The sequence below is a fragment of the Dermacentor albipictus genome, chromosome 5 (genome assembly GCF_038994185.2).
Source record: "Dermacentor albipictus isolate Rhodes 1998 colony chromosome 5, USDA_Dalb.pri_finalv2, whole genome shotgun sequence".
In the NCBI taxonomy this organism is placed as follows: domain Eukaryota; kingdom Metazoa; phylum Arthropoda; class Arachnida; order Ixodida; family Ixodidae; genus Dermacentor; species Dermacentor albipictus.
This window is the reverse complement of record NC_091825.1, coordinates 12,102,896-12,121,617: the sequence shown is the minus strand read 5'-3', so window position 1 is coordinate 12,121,617 and position 18,722 is coordinate 12,102,896. Positions and strand designations below refer to the sequence as shown.

The following is an 18,722-nucleotide window of genomic DNA, read 5'->3' as shown; positions in this document are numbered from 1 at the left end:
AGATCGGAGCAATTGCAGTCCGCCGGTCTCTGAGTGGCTAATTTTATGGAGTATGTGTGTGCGTCGAAGTGGAGGTCGGCTGAACTAGTGCCGATTGTGAGGCCAGGTATTTCTTGTTAAACAATTCACGTTATCTGTTTTAGTGTGAACGCGACAACCAAACGTTGTCGTCGACAGTTCTTGTTACCACGGTGACAACGTTGAAGCCAAACTTTTCTGACAGAGCCCCCAGTTTTCAGAGGCACTTCACTGTCTGTTGTGTCAATTGACCTGGCAGTTTTTACATTTACACCGAGCGTCTCGGCGAGTTCTTCCGCATATCTGCCGCACCTAGAAGCATCAACGATTCTTGCTCAGTCAACATCGGACACCCTGCTGTTTTTCTTTCGCAGCTCATTTTGGTCCTTGAACGGAGTATCCCGCTTTCGTGCGACGCTCGCATGTTTGTCTGCAGGAGTCCCATCTTCCATGGTGGTCAGCTGAGGCAAAGAGCAAGCACAGAAGTAGCACCGGGAGTACAAAAGTAAATGTCAGACCCCCACTATTACAGAGGCACCATGAACGCCATCTGACAACTCCCCTGTTTTTGTCTGAATGCCATCGCGGGAGAATGGCGGGTGCAGTTTTGTCTGCAGTGACGCAGACAAGTTCCCAGGAAGCTCGCAGCTAGCTAGTAGACGTCTACCTGCCAGCTTGATCTAGGCAAGGCCATAGTCAGTAGCCACCTTTTGTAAGCTATACTCTACACCTAGACATATACAAGCCAGCTGGTAGCTCAGCTAATGCTCCCTCCACATATGGCTAGCACCTTGGGAAGCATTGCTGTAGCTGCAGTGTAGACATTCAATATGCAGGCTTGTGTTAGCTTCACAGGTGCTATAATTAGCTCTGCTTACCATGTTGACTATCCTGAAAGGTTGAATTATTATTTTACATGACACTACGATAGCACAAGAAAGGCAATGCATGGCCACAGTAAAATTTTCACTTTGTGGTCAGTGTCTTTCTTGTGCCAAGTTCATTCCCAACCAGATGAGCTGTTGTTCGGTTCTTGATTTCATGCCGCTGAAATGTTACCCAAATACCAAATTTATAATCATTTAAAGGAATAGTACTGAAATAGTTATCCCAACGTCCCAAAGAAATATATTTGTGTATTGTTCTCCCTCCTTGTAAACTACAGGACAACAGTTCTTGCTTAAGTTCGTGCAAGTATATGCATTTCTAGTGGTCAAATGTCGTAAGCACTAACCAACTTTAATGTGTAGCAAAGTTGCTAATGAAACATAATTGGAGGTCTTCATACAAAGTATGACATCTGCCGCCACACATGTGCAGCAGAACAAGCGACTCTACATTATGCTCTCTTAAGGGGAGATGCGGGGCTAAAATGCAGATTTGGGTGAAAAAAAAATGTGTTTCTTGTTCTGGGTTCTGAATTGCTTGTTTAAATAAAGAATCTTCTCACCAAGCTTGGTAGTTATCTGAGCAGTAGAAAGGAAGAAAACGTATTTTTTTCATAAGTTGGTGGTGCGCATTTCCCGTCGAACGCGACTCTGAACGCTGTTTTTCCAGACGCGGTCGCACAGTGGGCAAGAAACGAAACGCAAAGTGAATGCAGACGTTAGGAAGTTTGTTTTTCGCCCTTTTTAGGAACGGAGGACCTTCTATCGAGAGTACACCGGAGCACCAAAGAATAGCAAAAAAAGAAAAAAAGGCATATTTTTAGCCGCGGCAACTGTAGAGTGGCTGAAAAATCGAAACCGAAAATCCGATTGGCGGAAACACGCCACGTGACCAGGCAGCGCTGTTTTCTAGCCATTCGGCTTCTCTCTCGCGTTGGATGCGTTCTGCGCTGGTTGTATGCTTCTTTTTTCCTCCTACGGCTTTGTTGGAATGAGTGAGTGGTTGGTGGTTTGACAGAGATAACCGTAGGTAACCATAGGGTAACCATAGTCATATTACGTCATATTACGTCATAGTCATATCACGGCCGGTCTCGAGGGGTGCGCGCGCTCCTCTTGCGGCCTTCGCAATGGGGTCTGTTTCCGCCTCCCACCGCACCGCGGTGGGGTCGCCACTGCCCCACTGCTCCTAAAGTCCCTTGATAATTTGAAAGTAGCGACACTCTTTGAACTCTGCCGCCGCGACCTCCTCGCCTCCTTCTCGCCCCTTGCGCGTTCCCCCGCGGCAACCAGTTTTGCCCCCGTTTTTCTACACCACGATTGGTCTCCCTGCCTTTGCTCTTGGAAACGCGCGGTTCTTGAGTTTTGCTTGTGTTTTTCTTTTTCGTTCGCGCGATTTTCCTCCAGAGCACGGCTGGCTCGGCGCTTTAGCTCGGCGTAGCGAACGTTGTACGCTCTGTTTCCTGCTCTTTATGCTAACGCTATGCCGGGCTGTTGCGCATATAACTGCAGCAAGAAGCCTGAAGATTGTTATGCCGTTTTTATGATACCACAAGGAAAGCGTGATGGCTTGCGGAGGAAGCAGTGATGCATGACATTGGCCGAAAGAATTTTGTTCCGACAAAGAACAGCGTTGTTTGCGAGCTGAAGGCGCCTTTCTTATAGCTCGTGGCAAATTATCCCGTAATGCTGCATTTTTTTTCATTCTCGTTTTTGTTGCGGTTGTTTTCAGTATGCTTAATATTCTGGGGCGGCTCCATCACCTCCGACGTCGCTACTAACTGTTATTCAGTCGGAAGTGCAGCATTATGGATTGTGCTTTGCGCCCTGAAAAAATTAGTGGCAAGTATACCCGTGGTATTGCAGGTGAACAGCGTTAGCTAGTCAACATTGAGTTTTTTTAAGTTTTAAGGCGAAAGCCTTTAGATCTCCATGCTTCAAACTGGAAGTATCACGTGACCCAAGGAAGGCCAGAGGTAACCCAAAGCATGTCCACCCCTTTATAAGAGAATGATTACCCAAGTTAATTAATAATTAGTGATTGACATAAGGTCGATTAGGGAGGATTGAGGTTGATTAGAGTGTAATAAAGAATGTTCAGGTGGATTGGAGTGTATTAGGAAGGATTACGATGCATGAATAAAGATTAAGATGGGTGGAGGAGGATTAAGGTGGATTGAGGTGAAGGGTTGATGAAAGGGTATTAAGATTGATTAGGGCGCATGAACAAGGATTAGGGAGGATTAAGGTGGGTAAAGGTAGATTAAGGACGAATAATTTGGATTAAGGTGAATTAGGGTTGACAAAGGAGGATTAAGACCGATTAGGATAGATTAAGGTGGATTAGCAACCATCGATCTCGATTAGGTTTGATAGAGGTGGATTAGGGTATATTAAGGTAGATTGGGACTATTGAGCAGGATTAAGGTGCATGAGTAAGGATTAAGGGTACCTTAGCTTACCGTATAGGGTAAGCTAAGGTGCATTAGGAGCGATGTAGGTTGATTAGATTGTGTTAAGGTGGATTGGGAGTATTAAGCTGGATTAAGGTTGATGAAAGAGCATTAAGGTGGATTAGGGTGGACTAAGGTGAATTAGGGTTCATTGAGTACTAAGACCGATTGCTCTACCATAATCCTCCTATGCACATCAATCCACCCAATCCACATTCATCGACCTTAATCCCCCTGCATTCACTTTAATCCACCATAATCCACGAAAGTCTTCCTTAATGCACCCTAATCCACCTTCATCGACCTTAGTCAAAAGCGTGGCAGTTTGGGCGAGTTGGTATGTCTAATACAGTCATGACCTTAGTCAACTCTAACCCTCCTTAATACACTTTGATTCTCCTTAATCAACCCTAATGCTTCCTCATTCACTTTCATCCACCCTAATCCACTTTATTCGTCCTTAATTCACCTTAATCCACCCGAATCCACATTCATCTACCTTAGTCGACCCTAATCATCCTTAATCCACCCCAATCCTCCATTCACTTTAATTCACCCTAGCCCACCATAATCCTCCTTAATGCACCTTAATCCTTCCTAATCCACCCTTATCCTTCATGCACTTTGATCCACCCGAATCCACTATAATTGTCCTTAATGTAGCTGTTACACTGCAGCTGTGATGCCACGCTCACTTTTCATGCTTGTGCACGTGTTGATGGCGATGCTCGGATCACCGTCGGCCGTCGCACTACAGCACCTGGGTTATCCATCGGAATATACCGGACCTAATGAAGACACCGAGCTGAAAGGCTTGCGTTGGATGCGCAGTCAATCGTCGAGTCCGTCATCGGATTAACCACCAGTTCTGGATACGACTGCATTACGCGGCTGGCAACATTGAACCTTATCTTCGACAAGCACAGTACTAATAAAGCACCCCCCATTTCGACAGCACTTCGGGCCACGACACTGCAGCTGTGATGCCACGCTCACTTTTAATGCTTGGGCAGGTGAGCCTAAATGGTGCTTATTCTTTTCGTAACAACGATGTGTTCTTATTAGCCGTGTCGTGGCCACCCGGTTCAATGAAGTGTTTTCGTGATTGTGTATTGCATCTATGGCGCTTTTTGCTGCTTGGGGGCGACGTAGAGGCAAATCCGGGTCCGATGACTAAACCACATGAAGAAAAACTTGAATTTGTATTCAGCACTGTTCAGAGACTAGATTCTAATAGTATAGGTATTTTAGAATCTGTTAATAAGGTACTGCAAATCCATATCGGCATAAAAAGTGACCTAGACCAACTAAGTCGACGTGCTTCTGAACTTGAAACTAAAATCCTGTCCAATGTTTCTGAGAAAGCAGCACATAACTGCGAATAACGCTTTTCTAAAATGCAGAATCAACTCGATGATTTCGAGCGAGAGATAACGCCAGGGCTTTTGTAAGGGGAGGCCAATGGGCACTCACCTCCAACCCACAAAGTGAACATCTTCAATATAGAAGATAAGGTCAACGCTTAAGAAAACCGCTCCCGCTGGTGTAATTTACTATTTTACGGGCTTTCTGATTGAACAAAATGAGAGATGGGAAACTTCTGAGTGCCGGCCTGGTTCAGGAATTTCGCGACAATCATCTTGCTATGAAAGTGTCCTCCATAGCTCAATAGCAAGAGCCCACAGATGAGGTCGTTTCTCTAACGATAAAAAGCGACCGATTATTGCAATGCTTTTCAATGACAAAGAAATTTATGCACTACTTGGCTATGGTTACAAACTGAAAGATAAACCTTTTAGCATTTCCCGTGACTACTCTGAAACAGTGCGAAATAAACGCCGCAACCTTCTGCTATTTTCCAAAACAATACGAAAGGAAGGCGATCGTGTGCGACTCGTGTTCAACAAGTTGTTTATTAATAATGACGTTTATATGTGGGATAGCCATCAGAAACGCGCGAAGCGAGTGTCTGAACAAGCTACAGAATGACGAGTGCCATGTGATCGCACCAACTATCAATGCACTGGACCGACGTCAAGGGAAAATGACGTCCAAGACTACATTCCTTTTCTTTACATGACATAAGAAGTGTTATTTCTAAAAAAGTACAGCTATCATCCATCACTGACTCATGTTCAGAATCGATAGTGATACTAACTGAAACATGGATTACCGATACTGTCCCCGATACCTGCATTTTGGAAAGCTGGACTTCATTTAACTACTTTCGATGTGACAGGAAAAATCGAATAGGTGGTGGCGTTTCGGTGGCAGTGCGAAAAAATCTTTTCGCCACATCTATTCACCTTGACACTTTTTTAGAGTGTGTGTGAGTTTCAATAAAACAAAAAGCAGGCCTTGTAATCATTGGTGCTTTTTATCGGCCTCCTGACATGGGCAATACGTTTTCTCGTGAATTCCAACGGGTCCTTGAAATCATTACTGTTCGTTTTCCTAAAGCTCTAGTACTAATTTTCGGCGATTTTAATTTCTCCGAAGTTGATTGGGCCAACCTTTCAACAGCAACCTACCTATCTGAGGCCCACAGTTTCCTGCAGTCATGTCTCGACTTTTCTTCAACACAGCTTATCACCCGTCCTACGCGACCTTCGGCTACATCCGCTAATATTTTAGATTTAGTATTAACCGCCGATCCTGACGTGTGCTTCGACTTCACTCATCAAGATGGGCTATCTGATCATGATATCATAACAGGTAGTCTTGCAGTTTCCCTTCCAAGACGTCCGCGCTCTGATAAGTACACCCGTTGTTACAATAGAGCGGATTTTGACAGCATAAACTCCGCGCTGTCTGACTTCTCTTTACATTTCCTCAATAGATGCCAATTTCAAACCATCGAACATAACTGGGCTGAACTTAAAAGCACTCTTAGTGAACTAATTAATCGATTCGTCCCTCTAACAAAAATAGCCTGCACCCCGACAGCCCCGTGGTTTACTGGAAAGCTTCGGCGCCTTAATAATACGAAAAAGCGTTTATATCGTAAAACCGATAAAGCCCGTGACTCAGATTCCTGGCACCGTTATAAGACCTGCGATAAGCAATATCAGTCACTGCTAAAATAATCTAAACGACATTTCTTTGCCGATGACCTATATGCTATGCTCACTAACAATCCTCAACGTTTTTGGCGCGTAATGAACCCGAAGAGCTATCCCTATTTAACACTATTCAATGAGCACGGTGATATGGTCCACCACTCGGAATGTGCCGATTTATTGAATAGCGCATTTTCATCTGTATTTACACAGGAAGACACCACATCAACACCAACCCTTGACAATCTCAGTAAGATACCAATGCCAGAAACAATTGTTAGCGACGCAGGTATTTCTTCTTTACTAAATAAACTTAATGTTTCTTCCGCATCTGATCACACTGGCATTATTAATAAAGTGTTAAAACATTTGTCACCTAGTTTATCACCTATATTGTGTGCACTCTTCTCGCAGTCTTTATCAACTAACACTATTCCGCACGACTGGAAGGTGACAAAAGTCACACCCATTTTTAAGTCCGGAGACCGAACTCACCCAGTAAATTACCGTCCAGTCTCCTTAACTAGTACTATTTGTAAATTACTTGAACACATCTTGTATACAGAAATCATTACCTTCTTAGAAGACCACAAAATTATTGTTGATTACCAACATGGCTTTCGTCGTGGTTATTCATGCGAAACACAGTTAGCCGGCTTTTTACATGACCTACATTCATCCTAGACCTAGGGTTTCAAGTTGATGCTATCTTCCTGGATTTCTCTATAGCTTTCGATCGCGTTGCTCACCATGGACTAGTACTGAAGCTAATGAACCTTAGCATACACCCAACCGTTATTGGATGAATTAAGGATTTCCTCTCATTCAGAGTACAATATACGTCTGTTAACAACAGTAAATTCTCTCTACCAAAGTAACCTCCGGTGTTCCGCAGGGCAGCGTTCTTGGCCCTTTACTTTTTTTAATCTATATTAATGACCTGCCTAACTGTGTGTCTTCCCACATCAGACTTTTTGTCGATGACGGCGTAATATATCGATTAATTTCATGCGACAATGACAAAGAGATTCTTCAAACCGATCTTAACGCTATTAACACATGGTGTTCAACATGGTTGATGACTCTTAATACAGCTAAAACGAAGTTATCATTTACTAGGCGCTACCACCGTATTCCAACATCGTATGTAATATATAACAACATAATTGAACTTACAACTTCATATAAGTACCTTGGTGTTCACTTACAGTCTGATCTAACGTGGCATCATCACATCGGCCTGACGTTGGCATCAGCTAAACCGCTCCTTAGGCCTCCCCTAACGCAACCTTAAACATGTTCCTGCTAAACTACGCAGACTAGCATACATCACATTAGTACGCCCCAAAATCGAGTATGCATCAGCTATCTGGGATCCTTCTCAAACATATATCCCCTAAGAAATCGAATCACTGCAAAACCGCACGGCTCGTTTCATTTTTTCTGATTATTCACCCTATACTAGCATTTCAGCACTAAAAGCTCGCGCTCAGCTTGACGTCTTATCTCATCGCCGCAGAATTGCCCGCCTCTCGCTGCTGCACAAACTTTATCATCACCCGCACCGTCACCGTATCTTCGAACTAGCGACAGCCTTCTTTCCACGCACAGACCATATATTCAAGATAAAGCGCATCAGTTGTCGCTCAGCTAACTATGCTAACTCCTTCGTTCCCCGAACAATTGTTGCGTGGAATAACCTACCATTACACATTGCTACTCAAACCGATTTCACAACCTTTCAGGAACTTTTACGCAATACGCGCCATGCACGCCGACGGACGCGCCACTGGTGGCGGCCTTGCGCAGAACACGCGGGAGCGGAGCCTGGCGCGCGCCGTAGTTTGTTGTGTCGTTGATCGTGCTTCTCTGTCTTATTCACCTTTTCAAAACAAGATAGGCAACACCATTCGCACGTGTGGGGTGGCGAAAGCTTCAGGGAATGTCGAAGAAGAATTGTTGCAGGGTGGGGGGCTCAAATACCGGTGAAAACGTGCCGGCGATACGGTTCTAATCATTCCCGGCAAAGCCTCATCAGCGGGAGCAACGGTAGCAAAAATGGATCGTCGCATCGAATGGAAATTTCTTGTTCTCATCCTTTCCTTTGTCTCGTCGGTGTTTTTTTCCACTAGATCATAGACGCGTGAGCAACGAAGTTCGTCTACAGTGCAGCATGAGGTTTAAAGGCATTTCGCTAACGTTTACGGCGTTGCGCTAGCTAGGCAGCACTAATGCACGAGCGCATTGCGTTGTATGTTAAAGCTACTGAAGTTTGCACGAACTGAAATTGTTGGTTTCATGTGGCGCGGTAAATACTCGCACCAGCTGTCGGCACTTCATGTTTTTACATCTATTTTACGCGTGGCTTTGCACATGTTTAACTGTTGCTAGTTGCTCCATGCATAACTCTTGTCGATTCTTTTGAGCTGCGAAGTTTTCACCCTGCCTTGTTTGTAAAGGGTATAAATCACGCTGTGTCTTATCGGAATGATACCAAGGAAGTGCTTCTTTAACAGCTTTATTCTTTTCGCCCGAGGGCATCTTAGATATTTGCATTTTTGGAAATGTGTTTAGAAAATAGGTAGTTCTGGGCGAGAATTGCTAATAGCTGCTGCACATGGTATTTTTGTTCCATTTCTCGCTGAAAAGTTCGCGTCCCGTTTGGGAAGTCATCACACCTCGATACTGCCTGAGCAAACTGAACACGCCGAGAGATTTGTTTGTTTCAGTCCCTTCTTGCATGTGAGTTTTGTACACAACTGAATTCTTTCTTATACTTACGCTGCAGACGACTAAACCGGGCCTTGCCGCCAGCGCTCATCTACTTTGACTGGCGCTGCTCAGCCTTTAAATATATTATGTGGCACCTCTCTCTAGTAATATAAAAAGTACTGAAAAGTCAGTCAGTCTTTAGCTTTGTACGTTTCCAAGCAGCTCCCTTGGGGAATTTGAAATTGCAAAAACTGCAGCGGTAACGGTAGTTCATCGGCGTATGCAGCAGAATTGCATCGGCGGTACAGTACTAACACGCGCTTTTATTAACCCGTGTATTTGGCGACTTTGTTGGCTAGTGTACGCGTTTCCATCAATAAATTGGCAATTACTCTTCTTGAGGCGACTTCGATGCACTTATTCGGCGATGTCGCATGTATTCATCGGCAGAAAAATCACAACGGCATATGCAGAGATTGCACCGTGCGGATTTTTTTTATATAAGTCTGCACTAACGACGGGTGCTTAATATTCAGGTACAGAAGCAGCATTGCGGCAAGGGTAGAATAAAAAAAAAACCATCGAGAGATCGCATCACTCAACAAAATTTATCGGCTAGTGAACATGAGCTCCCCGTCATGTAAATGGGGTTCATGGCGTTTGTCTGCGGGACACACCTTGCACGTATGTGGACCATGTTGCCCCCAACACCGGTAACATCGTGTTCGTACCTGCTCGCCCAGAGGTCAGCATCTCCCCTACAGCTGTCACCTCAGAAGAAGCAGCCTGGAACCCGAACAAAGGAGAAATCGCAGCCGCGAACTTCAGCCGTCCTTGCTGCAAAGGGTTGTCGTCTGCTACTGCTCCCGCGTGTACTGTTGGAAGCGTCCGCTAGGTGGCTTTCAGTGGCGCCTCTATAGGCCGTGCACGAGGCGTATAGTTACGTGTAAATATCCATCATGTACTGTTTCTTCATACGTTGTTCAGTGCATATATTGTTTTGATCATTTGTCTTACCGTTCTGCGTGCACATTGTACAAGTGTATTCATGTCTCATCAATATGTTAAGGTGGCAACTGACGCAGTTTCGAGCAACACCTCGTTTTACTTCTTTTACATTGTGCTTATTTAATTCCCTTAATTTGTTTTCTCAATCAGTTTTCTATTTTCTATCTGAGTTTCACTTGACTAATGCATTTTGTATATTGTTTTACTTGTGCATTTTGCTAGACACCTTATTTTTGTATAACTTCTGTGTTTTTTTGTAAAAATGTATAACTTTTGTGTACTTTAGTTCATTTTTTGGTAACGCGCAAAGCTCGCATTTTTTCATGTATCGGTTCCGCCTATGTAATACCCTTCGGGGGCCTTTAGGGGTATTATTAAATAAATAAATAAATAAATAAATAAAATGCACCTCAACGAATCTTCATCCACCCTAATTCACCTTCATCGACATTAATTCAACCTAGTCCTCCTTTATACACCTTAATCTAATTTCACTCAACCTAATGCACGTTCATCGACTTTAATCCACCTTAATCCTCCTTAATACACCTGAATTCATTTTAATCCAATCAGTAATCAATCATTACTTTGCTAATCATTAATCATCGCTTATACGTGGCTGCACATGCTTTGGTTCGCTTCCCGCCTTCCTTCGATGAAGTGATATTTTCTGTAGCTCACAACGGGACCTTGAAACAGCTAGGTCTAAGGCTTTCGCTTAAAAGCCACACGCAAAGGGATGTGTCCCAAGCAATACTAGATCAGACGCACGAACTAAGCCATCTGATCATGTGGCAGAAAAATTTTCTGGAGTATAGAGCTCATACAAACTGAGATACATAGCGCAGGAAAGACACAGGGACAAGCAGGAACACGGGACTTGCGCGGTATAGAACTCGCCTCAAAACTCCCTTTTCATCAGTATACCCCGTTCATACGGCTTTAAGAAAAAGCAACCTCCTCATAAACGTTGCCTCCAGCATTATCGATGCTGTTATTAACATTTCTCCAAATTTTCAGCCCCACTAGGACGAAGCTTCCCCTCAAGTCTGAATATTTTAAGGCAGCTTGTCGTGTGCGTATCGTGGCCACGCATGCATATATCGCCTTCCGTTTCTCTACCACGGTTGCGCTTTAAAACCACGGCGCTGCAAGTTTGCTTCAGAGACTTTCCTTTCCTTCCCTCTTCTCCGCCCTTATACTGGCTCTCTTAACTACTACACGCAGAGACAAAGCAACAGCGCGCGCGTTAGATCCTGTAGATGAGATGAATATTTACAATTATTATTAGGGTTATAATTATATTCGGGTGCTGATTGTCGTGTTATAGTTTGTTAACGAAGCTTCCCCTCAAGTCTAAATATTGTAAGGCAGTTTGTCGTGTGTGTATCATGAACACGCATGCTTATATCGCCTTCCGTTTCCCTACCACGGTTGCGCTTTAAAACCACGGCGCTGCAATATTGCTTTCCTCTCCTTCCTTCTTCGCCCTTAAACTGGCTCTCTTAACTACTACACGCAGAGACAAAGCAACAGCGCGCGCATGCGATCCCATAGATGAGATGAATACATATATATAGAAAAGTATCAGTCATAGCTCTGGTGGTATAGCCTTCTGAGCCGTTTCCTTTTTTTTTCTTTGAAAGAAGTCCTATTAGGGTTATTATAATTACACGAAGGTATTTCGCCCTCCCAGCAGCAGTACTTGAGATAGCTATTCTGGCGGCTAGCTTCCCACGCTATGCGTGCCGCCCTCGCACCTGTTTAAGCTTTTCCTAGACGCTAGAGCTATACTATGCCCGCGCAACCTTGAGCGATCGGAAAGCGCGTTTTCCACTCTTGGCCGGCGGAGAGGGGAGGCTTCGTTCCGGCCGTGAAGCTCTCCACATCTCAGTAAGGTGCCTGGTGGTGGTCTCGTGCTGACGATGCCCTCTTGGTGAGCGCATATTTCCCCCCTCATCTTTTAAGAGGTTCAATACATACAAGCATTTGTCTCGCAGACCAGATTTATTTCAAGGGAATTTTCCACGTCTCAATAATTTCTCTCGTCGCATTCGAGTGCTCATTGCCGTGTTATGGTGTGTTAACGAAGCTTCCCCTCAAGTCTAAATATTTTAAGGCAGTTTTCCTAGTCTCTAAAGCCGCTCGAGTTCATGCTACTCCTCTGGCGGCCATTTTTCCAAGAAATTATGCCTTCAAACCACTCAGAATTAGCAAAACTCGACTGTCGCGGACAACATCAGTTCCTTTCCACATAAGTATGAGGCTCGGAGCAGGAGCTATGGCGCTCGAAAGTAACCGTTGGCTTGACGAACCAACCGACTGAGCTACCTTTCCGGGCAACATTGAAGGGTCAGGAGTTCAAATCACATGTTATGTTCCTTTTTTTCTTTTTTTTCTTTTTTCTTTCTTTTTAATGTCTTTTCCTTCATTTTATCACTGTACGGAAACCCTCCTAAAAAAATTATATATCCTCAATTATGTGTGGCCACACATGTGCAGGTCATAAATACCAGGTTCTCTAGCCGAGTGCCATCCATGCGGTATAACCGAGCTCAGATTGGTCCACATTGACTGATCAAATAGGGCACCACTGTAGGTTAAATGAGGCGTACAACTCCTGCGGGACCCGCCGTGGTTGCTCAGTGGTTATGGTGTTAGACTGCTGAGCACGAGGTCGCGGGATCGGACCCCGGCCACGGCGGCCGCATTTCGATGGGGGCGAAATGCGAAAACACCCGTGTACTTAGAATTAGGTGCACGTTAAAGAACCCCAGGTGGTCAAAATTTTCGGAGTCCTCCACTACGGCGTGCATAATCAGAAAGTCTTTTTGTCACGTAAAACCCCATAATTTAATTTTTAATTTAACTCCTGCGGGGACGGTAGAGTATCCGTCTCCAGTGCAAGAGGACCGTGATTCAAATCCCGGTGCCGCACAATTCTCCACCGGAAAATACAAAAAAAGAAACCGTTTGTTGAGAAAATTGCACAAACAGGCCTGGAGTGTGGCCTGATCCCGGTGACCAGAACCGGTAACGCACTCTCTCACCAGAGCAGGATTGGCCACCCTGGTGCAGTACTTGGCCACAACCTCCTATATGAATACAACAATCAAACCCCGGCCCTCAGTCCCCACCAGCCGCGAAGCAACTGACCACGGCGGCGGTCAGATCTGTGACGCTGCAGAGGGTGCTAAGAATACCTGGCTCCGGACAGGCCGCCATTTGAATCTGAACCTGGCAACGTTTAACGTTAGAACGCTATCTAGTGAGGCGAGTCTAGCAAAGTTATTGGAGGAATTAGAGGGTAGTAAATGGGATATAATAGGGCTCAGTGAGGTTAGGAGGACAAAAGAAGCATATACAGTGCTAAAAAGCGGGCATGTACTGTGTTACCGGGGCTTAGCGGAGAGACGAGAACTAGGAGTCGGATTCCTGATTAATAAGGAAATAGCTGGTAACGTACAGGAATTCTATAGCATTAACGAGAGGGTGGCAGGTCTTGTTGTGAAACTTAACCCCTTACTGCATGAATTTCTTTTTTCGCGTGAAAGAATTTCAGTAGCCTTGACTTGTAACACAAACACCCAAGCTAAACTTAGTTTTTAAAAATTAGGAGCGGTTTAGATTTATTAGAGCTTTTTCTTCGCGTATCACATATGATACACCATGCAGTTAGGGGTAATATTTTTGGACGTGGAAAAAAACAGGATACGAAGAGAAAAAAGAAGCGGCATTGAAAAACGAATAGAAAATTGGTGAAATACCATTTATTGCACAATGGTGTTGCAGCTTCCCTCAAATGTCATCGCTAAAGCAAGGGTGAGGATATCATTTGCTTGCATGATTAGTACACCTTGCCCTCCTAGTGAAACGATGCGAAGCAGTTTCTCTCCCTGTTGAAACAGAGGGCCGCATTGCACTTTTTGCATGATACATTTGTGAGGTGCTTGCAAGAGGGCAGCCTGCAGCGCACTCGCTTGTCAAGCCAATGCGGCATGTGGTCCATTTTATCGAGGCGAACATCAGCAGTTGGCAGTGGCGCCAGCGTCGTCCTCTTCTTTGCTTGAATGAGTGACTCGATTTCAGTACTGGGTCTCCCTGCGCGCTTCCTTTCATGTAACTTCCCTGCCCTGCAGAGTCCTTCTGCGACAGAAGACTTGAACTCAAGCAGGGGTGTCTTGGCACTTTTTTGCCTTCGCCAGAGTAGCCAGGCATTCACCACAGTGAGATCCATCAGGTGAAAAAATATACGGTGATACCATTTCTTTGATCGAATCTTGATTCGGTAATAGCCTAGCATCGAGTCAAGGAGGTCTACACCACCCATATGTGTGTTATACATCAACACAACATTTGGGCAGGGAACCATTTTGTGCGCTTTTTCTTTTGCGAAGTACCGTTTTACTTCGCCCGCTGGTTCACTACCGGCGAACGTGGAAAGCAATGTGACGGTTTTATTGTCGTGCCACGCTACTGCAGACAGCTTGGTTCCTGACACTTCGCATACCCTTTCTTCATATGTTCCTCTCTCTTTCTTTTTCGTTTCTTTCGGGAGCGTGCAGCCAGGTAGACGGTTTCGCCGCACAGTGCCAAGGCAGTGAATCCCTTCGTTCTCTAAAAATACTTGCAGAGGAATAGAAGTAAACCAGTTGTCAAAAAACAACTGGTGACTATTTTGCCTGGTAATGGTGCGAGACAACCTGACGACAACATTGCTACTTGCGCCTAGGTCAGGCTCACCTGGTAGCTGCTTGTTTTCCGCGGCGCCACTGAAGACCTCAAAATCGTAGCAGAAACCCGACACCCCACTCAGAGCAAAAACTTTATATCCCCAGCGGTGTGGTTTCTTCGGATTGTATTGCTTCAGGGAGCTTCGTCCCTTGAACGGAACAATTTGCTCGTCGATGCACAGTTTCTCTTCTCGCGGAATTATCTTCAGCTGCTCAAGCAATTTGTTCAAGAGGGGTCTGACCTTGTGCAGCTTGTCGTGGCCAATTTCTGCAGGGGCAACAAAAGTCTCATTATTATTGAAGTGAAGAAACCGTTTTAGTTCTTCCCAGCGGTTGAGGCACATCACGTCTGCAACCTTGTGATGTCCGATGCTGGAGCTCCAGTAGTCTCGGGTGCTTGGCAGCTGAATGATTGACATGTAAAGAGCCATTCCGACGAACCTTTCGAGTTCCTCTACGCTCACCGTAAGAGGCTTTTCAGGACGACACTGAACTGAGTAGCGCAACGATTCCTCGCGAATCATCTTGAACACTTCAACGGGACAGAGGAATTTGAAAAACTGGAAGGGAGTGTCAAGGTCCTCGATAGTCGATGGCATCACGGTGCTCCCAGTGAACTCAATTTCCTTTGGGTCTCTTTCAAGGCATGTGTTCGTCCAATTTGGTGTACATTTCGCAGGTCCTTTCTTGCCTCTAGAAGTCGATGTTGAAGGAGGTGCTTTATCTTCACTATCATCCTCGCTTTCAGACGACTCCTCTGCTAGCGCAGATGGAGCCCGGCACGGCAGCAGTTCCTGCCCATCGTCGTCCGAGAGCTCGCTATCGCTGCTTCTGTCACCATCACCGGGAATGGGCCGAACTCCCCGTCTTGTTCCACCGTAAAAAGTGCCGACATCCATTGCCTAGGACAAAAAAGGATACTTCACTTTCCAGCAACAACAAAGCACACAAAAATGCTCCATTACATTGCAAATGTAAGTTTTGTGTGATGACGACACCGACGTGCTTCTGAAGAAAAAAATTACCCCTAACTGCATAGTGTATCATATGTGATACGGGTCTAAATGTAGTCCTCGCGGTGCATTGCAAAGGTGTCGGGCGTTCAAATTGTCACAAGAGGAAGACAAGAAGCCATATAACGCGCTAATAATTTTTTTGAAAGGATAGTATATGTCAACAGCACGAAAAAAAATTCATTCACTTACCTGTTCGAAGCCTTGAGAACGCGACAATGCGTCCACGTGTTGTGGCATACAAATGGGATTCAAGATAGCTTCGGAAGAAGGAGCCACTGCGGGTGTAGTTGCCAGATAGGATATAAGATCAAGCAAAATGTGGCAGAACGTTTTTTGTTTCACTCTCTCTCCGTGAGAAAAAAAAGTTTGGTGCGTATCATATATGATACGCTATGCGATAAGGGGTTAATAAGAGGTACAAATAGAAGGTGGTACAAGTCTATGCCCCTACATGCAGTCATGATGACCAGGAAGTCGAAAGCTTTTATGAAGACGTGGAATCGGCGATGGGTAAAGTCAAAACAAAACACACTATACTGATGGGCGACTTCAATGCCAGGGTAGGCAAGAAGCAGGCTGGAGACAAGTCAGTGGGGGAATATGGCATAGGCTCTAGGAATAGCAGAGGAGAATTATTAGTAGAGTTTGCAGAACAGAATAATATGTGGATAATGAATACCTTTTTCCGCAAGCGGGTTAGTCGAAAGTGGACGTAGAGGAGCCCGAATGGTGAGACTAGAAATCAAATCGACTTCATACTCTGCGCGAACCCTGGCATCATACAATATGTAGACGTACTCGGCAAGGTACGCTGCAGTGACCATAGGATGGTAAGAACTCGAATTAGCCTAGACTTGAGGAGGGAACGGAAGAAACTGGTGCACAAGAAGCCAATCAATGAGTTAGCGGTAAGAGGGAAACTAGAGGAATTCCGGATCAAGCTACAGAACAGGTATTCGGCTTTAACTAAGGAAGAGGACCTTAGTGTTGAAGCAATGAACGACAATCTCATGGGCATCATTAGGGATTGCGCAGTAGAAGTCGGTGGTAACGCCGTTAGACAGGAAACCAGTAAGCTATCGCAGGAGACGAAAGATCTGATCAAGAAACGCCAATGTATGAAAGCCTCTAACCCTACAGCTAGAATGGAACTGGCAGAACTTTCTAAGTTAATCAACAAGCGTAAGACAGCGGACATCAGGAACTATAGTATGGATAGAATTGAACAGGCTCTCAGGAACGGAGGAAGCCTAAAAACAGTGAAGAAGAAACTAGGAATAGGCAAGAATCAGGTGTGTGCGTTAAGAGACAAAGCCGGCAATAACGTTACTAATATGGATGAGATAGTTCAAGCGGCTGAGGAGTTCTATAGAGATTTATATAGTACCATGCAGTGGCACCCACGACGATAGTGGAAGAGAGAATAGCCTAGAGGAATTCGAAATCCCACAGGTAACGCCAGAAGAAGTAAAGAAAGCCTTAGGAGCTATGCAAAGGGGGAAGGCAGCTGGGGAGGATCAACTCAACAATAGACCATATTCACACTATCAATCAAGTGATAGAGAAATGTGCAGAATATAACAAACCCTTATATATAGCTTTCATTGATTACGAGAAAGCGTTTGATTCAGTCGAAACCTCAGCAGTCATGGAGGCATTACGGAATCAGGGTGTAGATGAGCCATATGTAAAAATACTGGGAGATATCTATAGTGGCTCCACAGCCACCGTAGTCTTCCACAAAGAAAGCAACAAAATCCCTATAAAGAAAGGCGTCAGACAGGGAGATACGATATCTGCAATGCTATTCACAGCATGTTTACAGGAGGTATTCAGAGGCCTGGAGTAGGAAGAATTGGGGATAAAAGTTGATGGAGAATACCTTAGCAACTTGCGATTCGCTGATGATATTGCCTTGCTTAGTAACTCAGGAGACCAATTGCAATGCATGCTCACTGACCTGGAGAGGCAAAGCAGAAGGGTGGGTCCGAAAATTATTCTGCAGAAAACTAAAGTATTGTTTAACAGTCTCGGAAGAGAACAGCAGTTTACGATAGGTAGCGAAGCACTGGAAGTGGCAAGGGAATACATCTACTTAGGGCAGGTAGTGACCACGGATCCGGCTCATGAGACTGAAATAACCAGAAGAATAAGAATCGGCTGGGGTGCGTTTGGCAGGCATTCTCAAATCATGAACAGCAGGTTGCCACTATCCCTCAAAAGGAAAGTGTATAACAGCTGTGTGTTACCAGTACTCACATATGGGGCAGAAACCTGGAGGCTTACGAAAAGGGTTCTGATGAAATTGAGGACGACGCAACGAGCTATGGAAAGAAGAATGATGGGTGTAACGTTAAGGGATAAGAAAAGAGCAGATTGGGTGAGGCAACAAACGTGGGTAAACGACGTCTTAGTTGAAATCAAGAAAAAGAAATGGGCATGGGCCGGACATGTAATGAGGAGGGAAGATAACCGATGGTCACTAAGGGTTATGGACTGGATTCCAAGGGAAGGGAAGCGTAGCAGGGGGCGGCAGAAAGTTAGGTGGGCGGATGACATTAAGACGTTTGCAGGGACAACATGGCCACAATTAGTACATGACCGGGGTAGTTGGAGAAGTATGGGAGATGCCTTTGCCCTGCAGTGGGCGTAACTAGGCTGATGATGATGATGATGAGGGCGCGCAACTGGCCCAAAATAGCACGCCTCCATTGAATCCTGCAGCCCGTCCGCGGGAGCCCAGGAGGAAAAGCGCGCCGTGCGCAGCCGGCGGGCGAGGAGAATAGCGGAGGAAAGCGCAAGGGGTTTTACAGGATGGATGGTTGTATGGATGGAT

The 18,722-nt window shown here is 45.1% G+C and overlaps 1 protein-coding gene across 1 annotated transcript; it reads right to left on the bottom strand.

Annotated features, from left to right (window-relative positions):
- Nucleotides 1-353: 353 nt before the first annotated feature.
- On the bottom strand, nt 354-16,157 carry LOC139060254 (piggyBac transposable element-derived protein 3-like). The gene is made up of 3 exons (XM_070539349.1): nt 16,076-16,157; nt 14,270-15,772; nt 354-479 (listed from the first exon to the last, which is right to left on the bottom strand). Exons 1-3 carry the CDS (start codon nt 16,121-16,123, stop codon nt 354-356), a joined length of 1,677 nt encoding a protein of 558 aa, XP_070395450.1. The 5' UTR covers nt 16,124-16,157.
- Between the last annotated feature and the right edge of the window lie 2,565 nt (nt 16,158-18,722).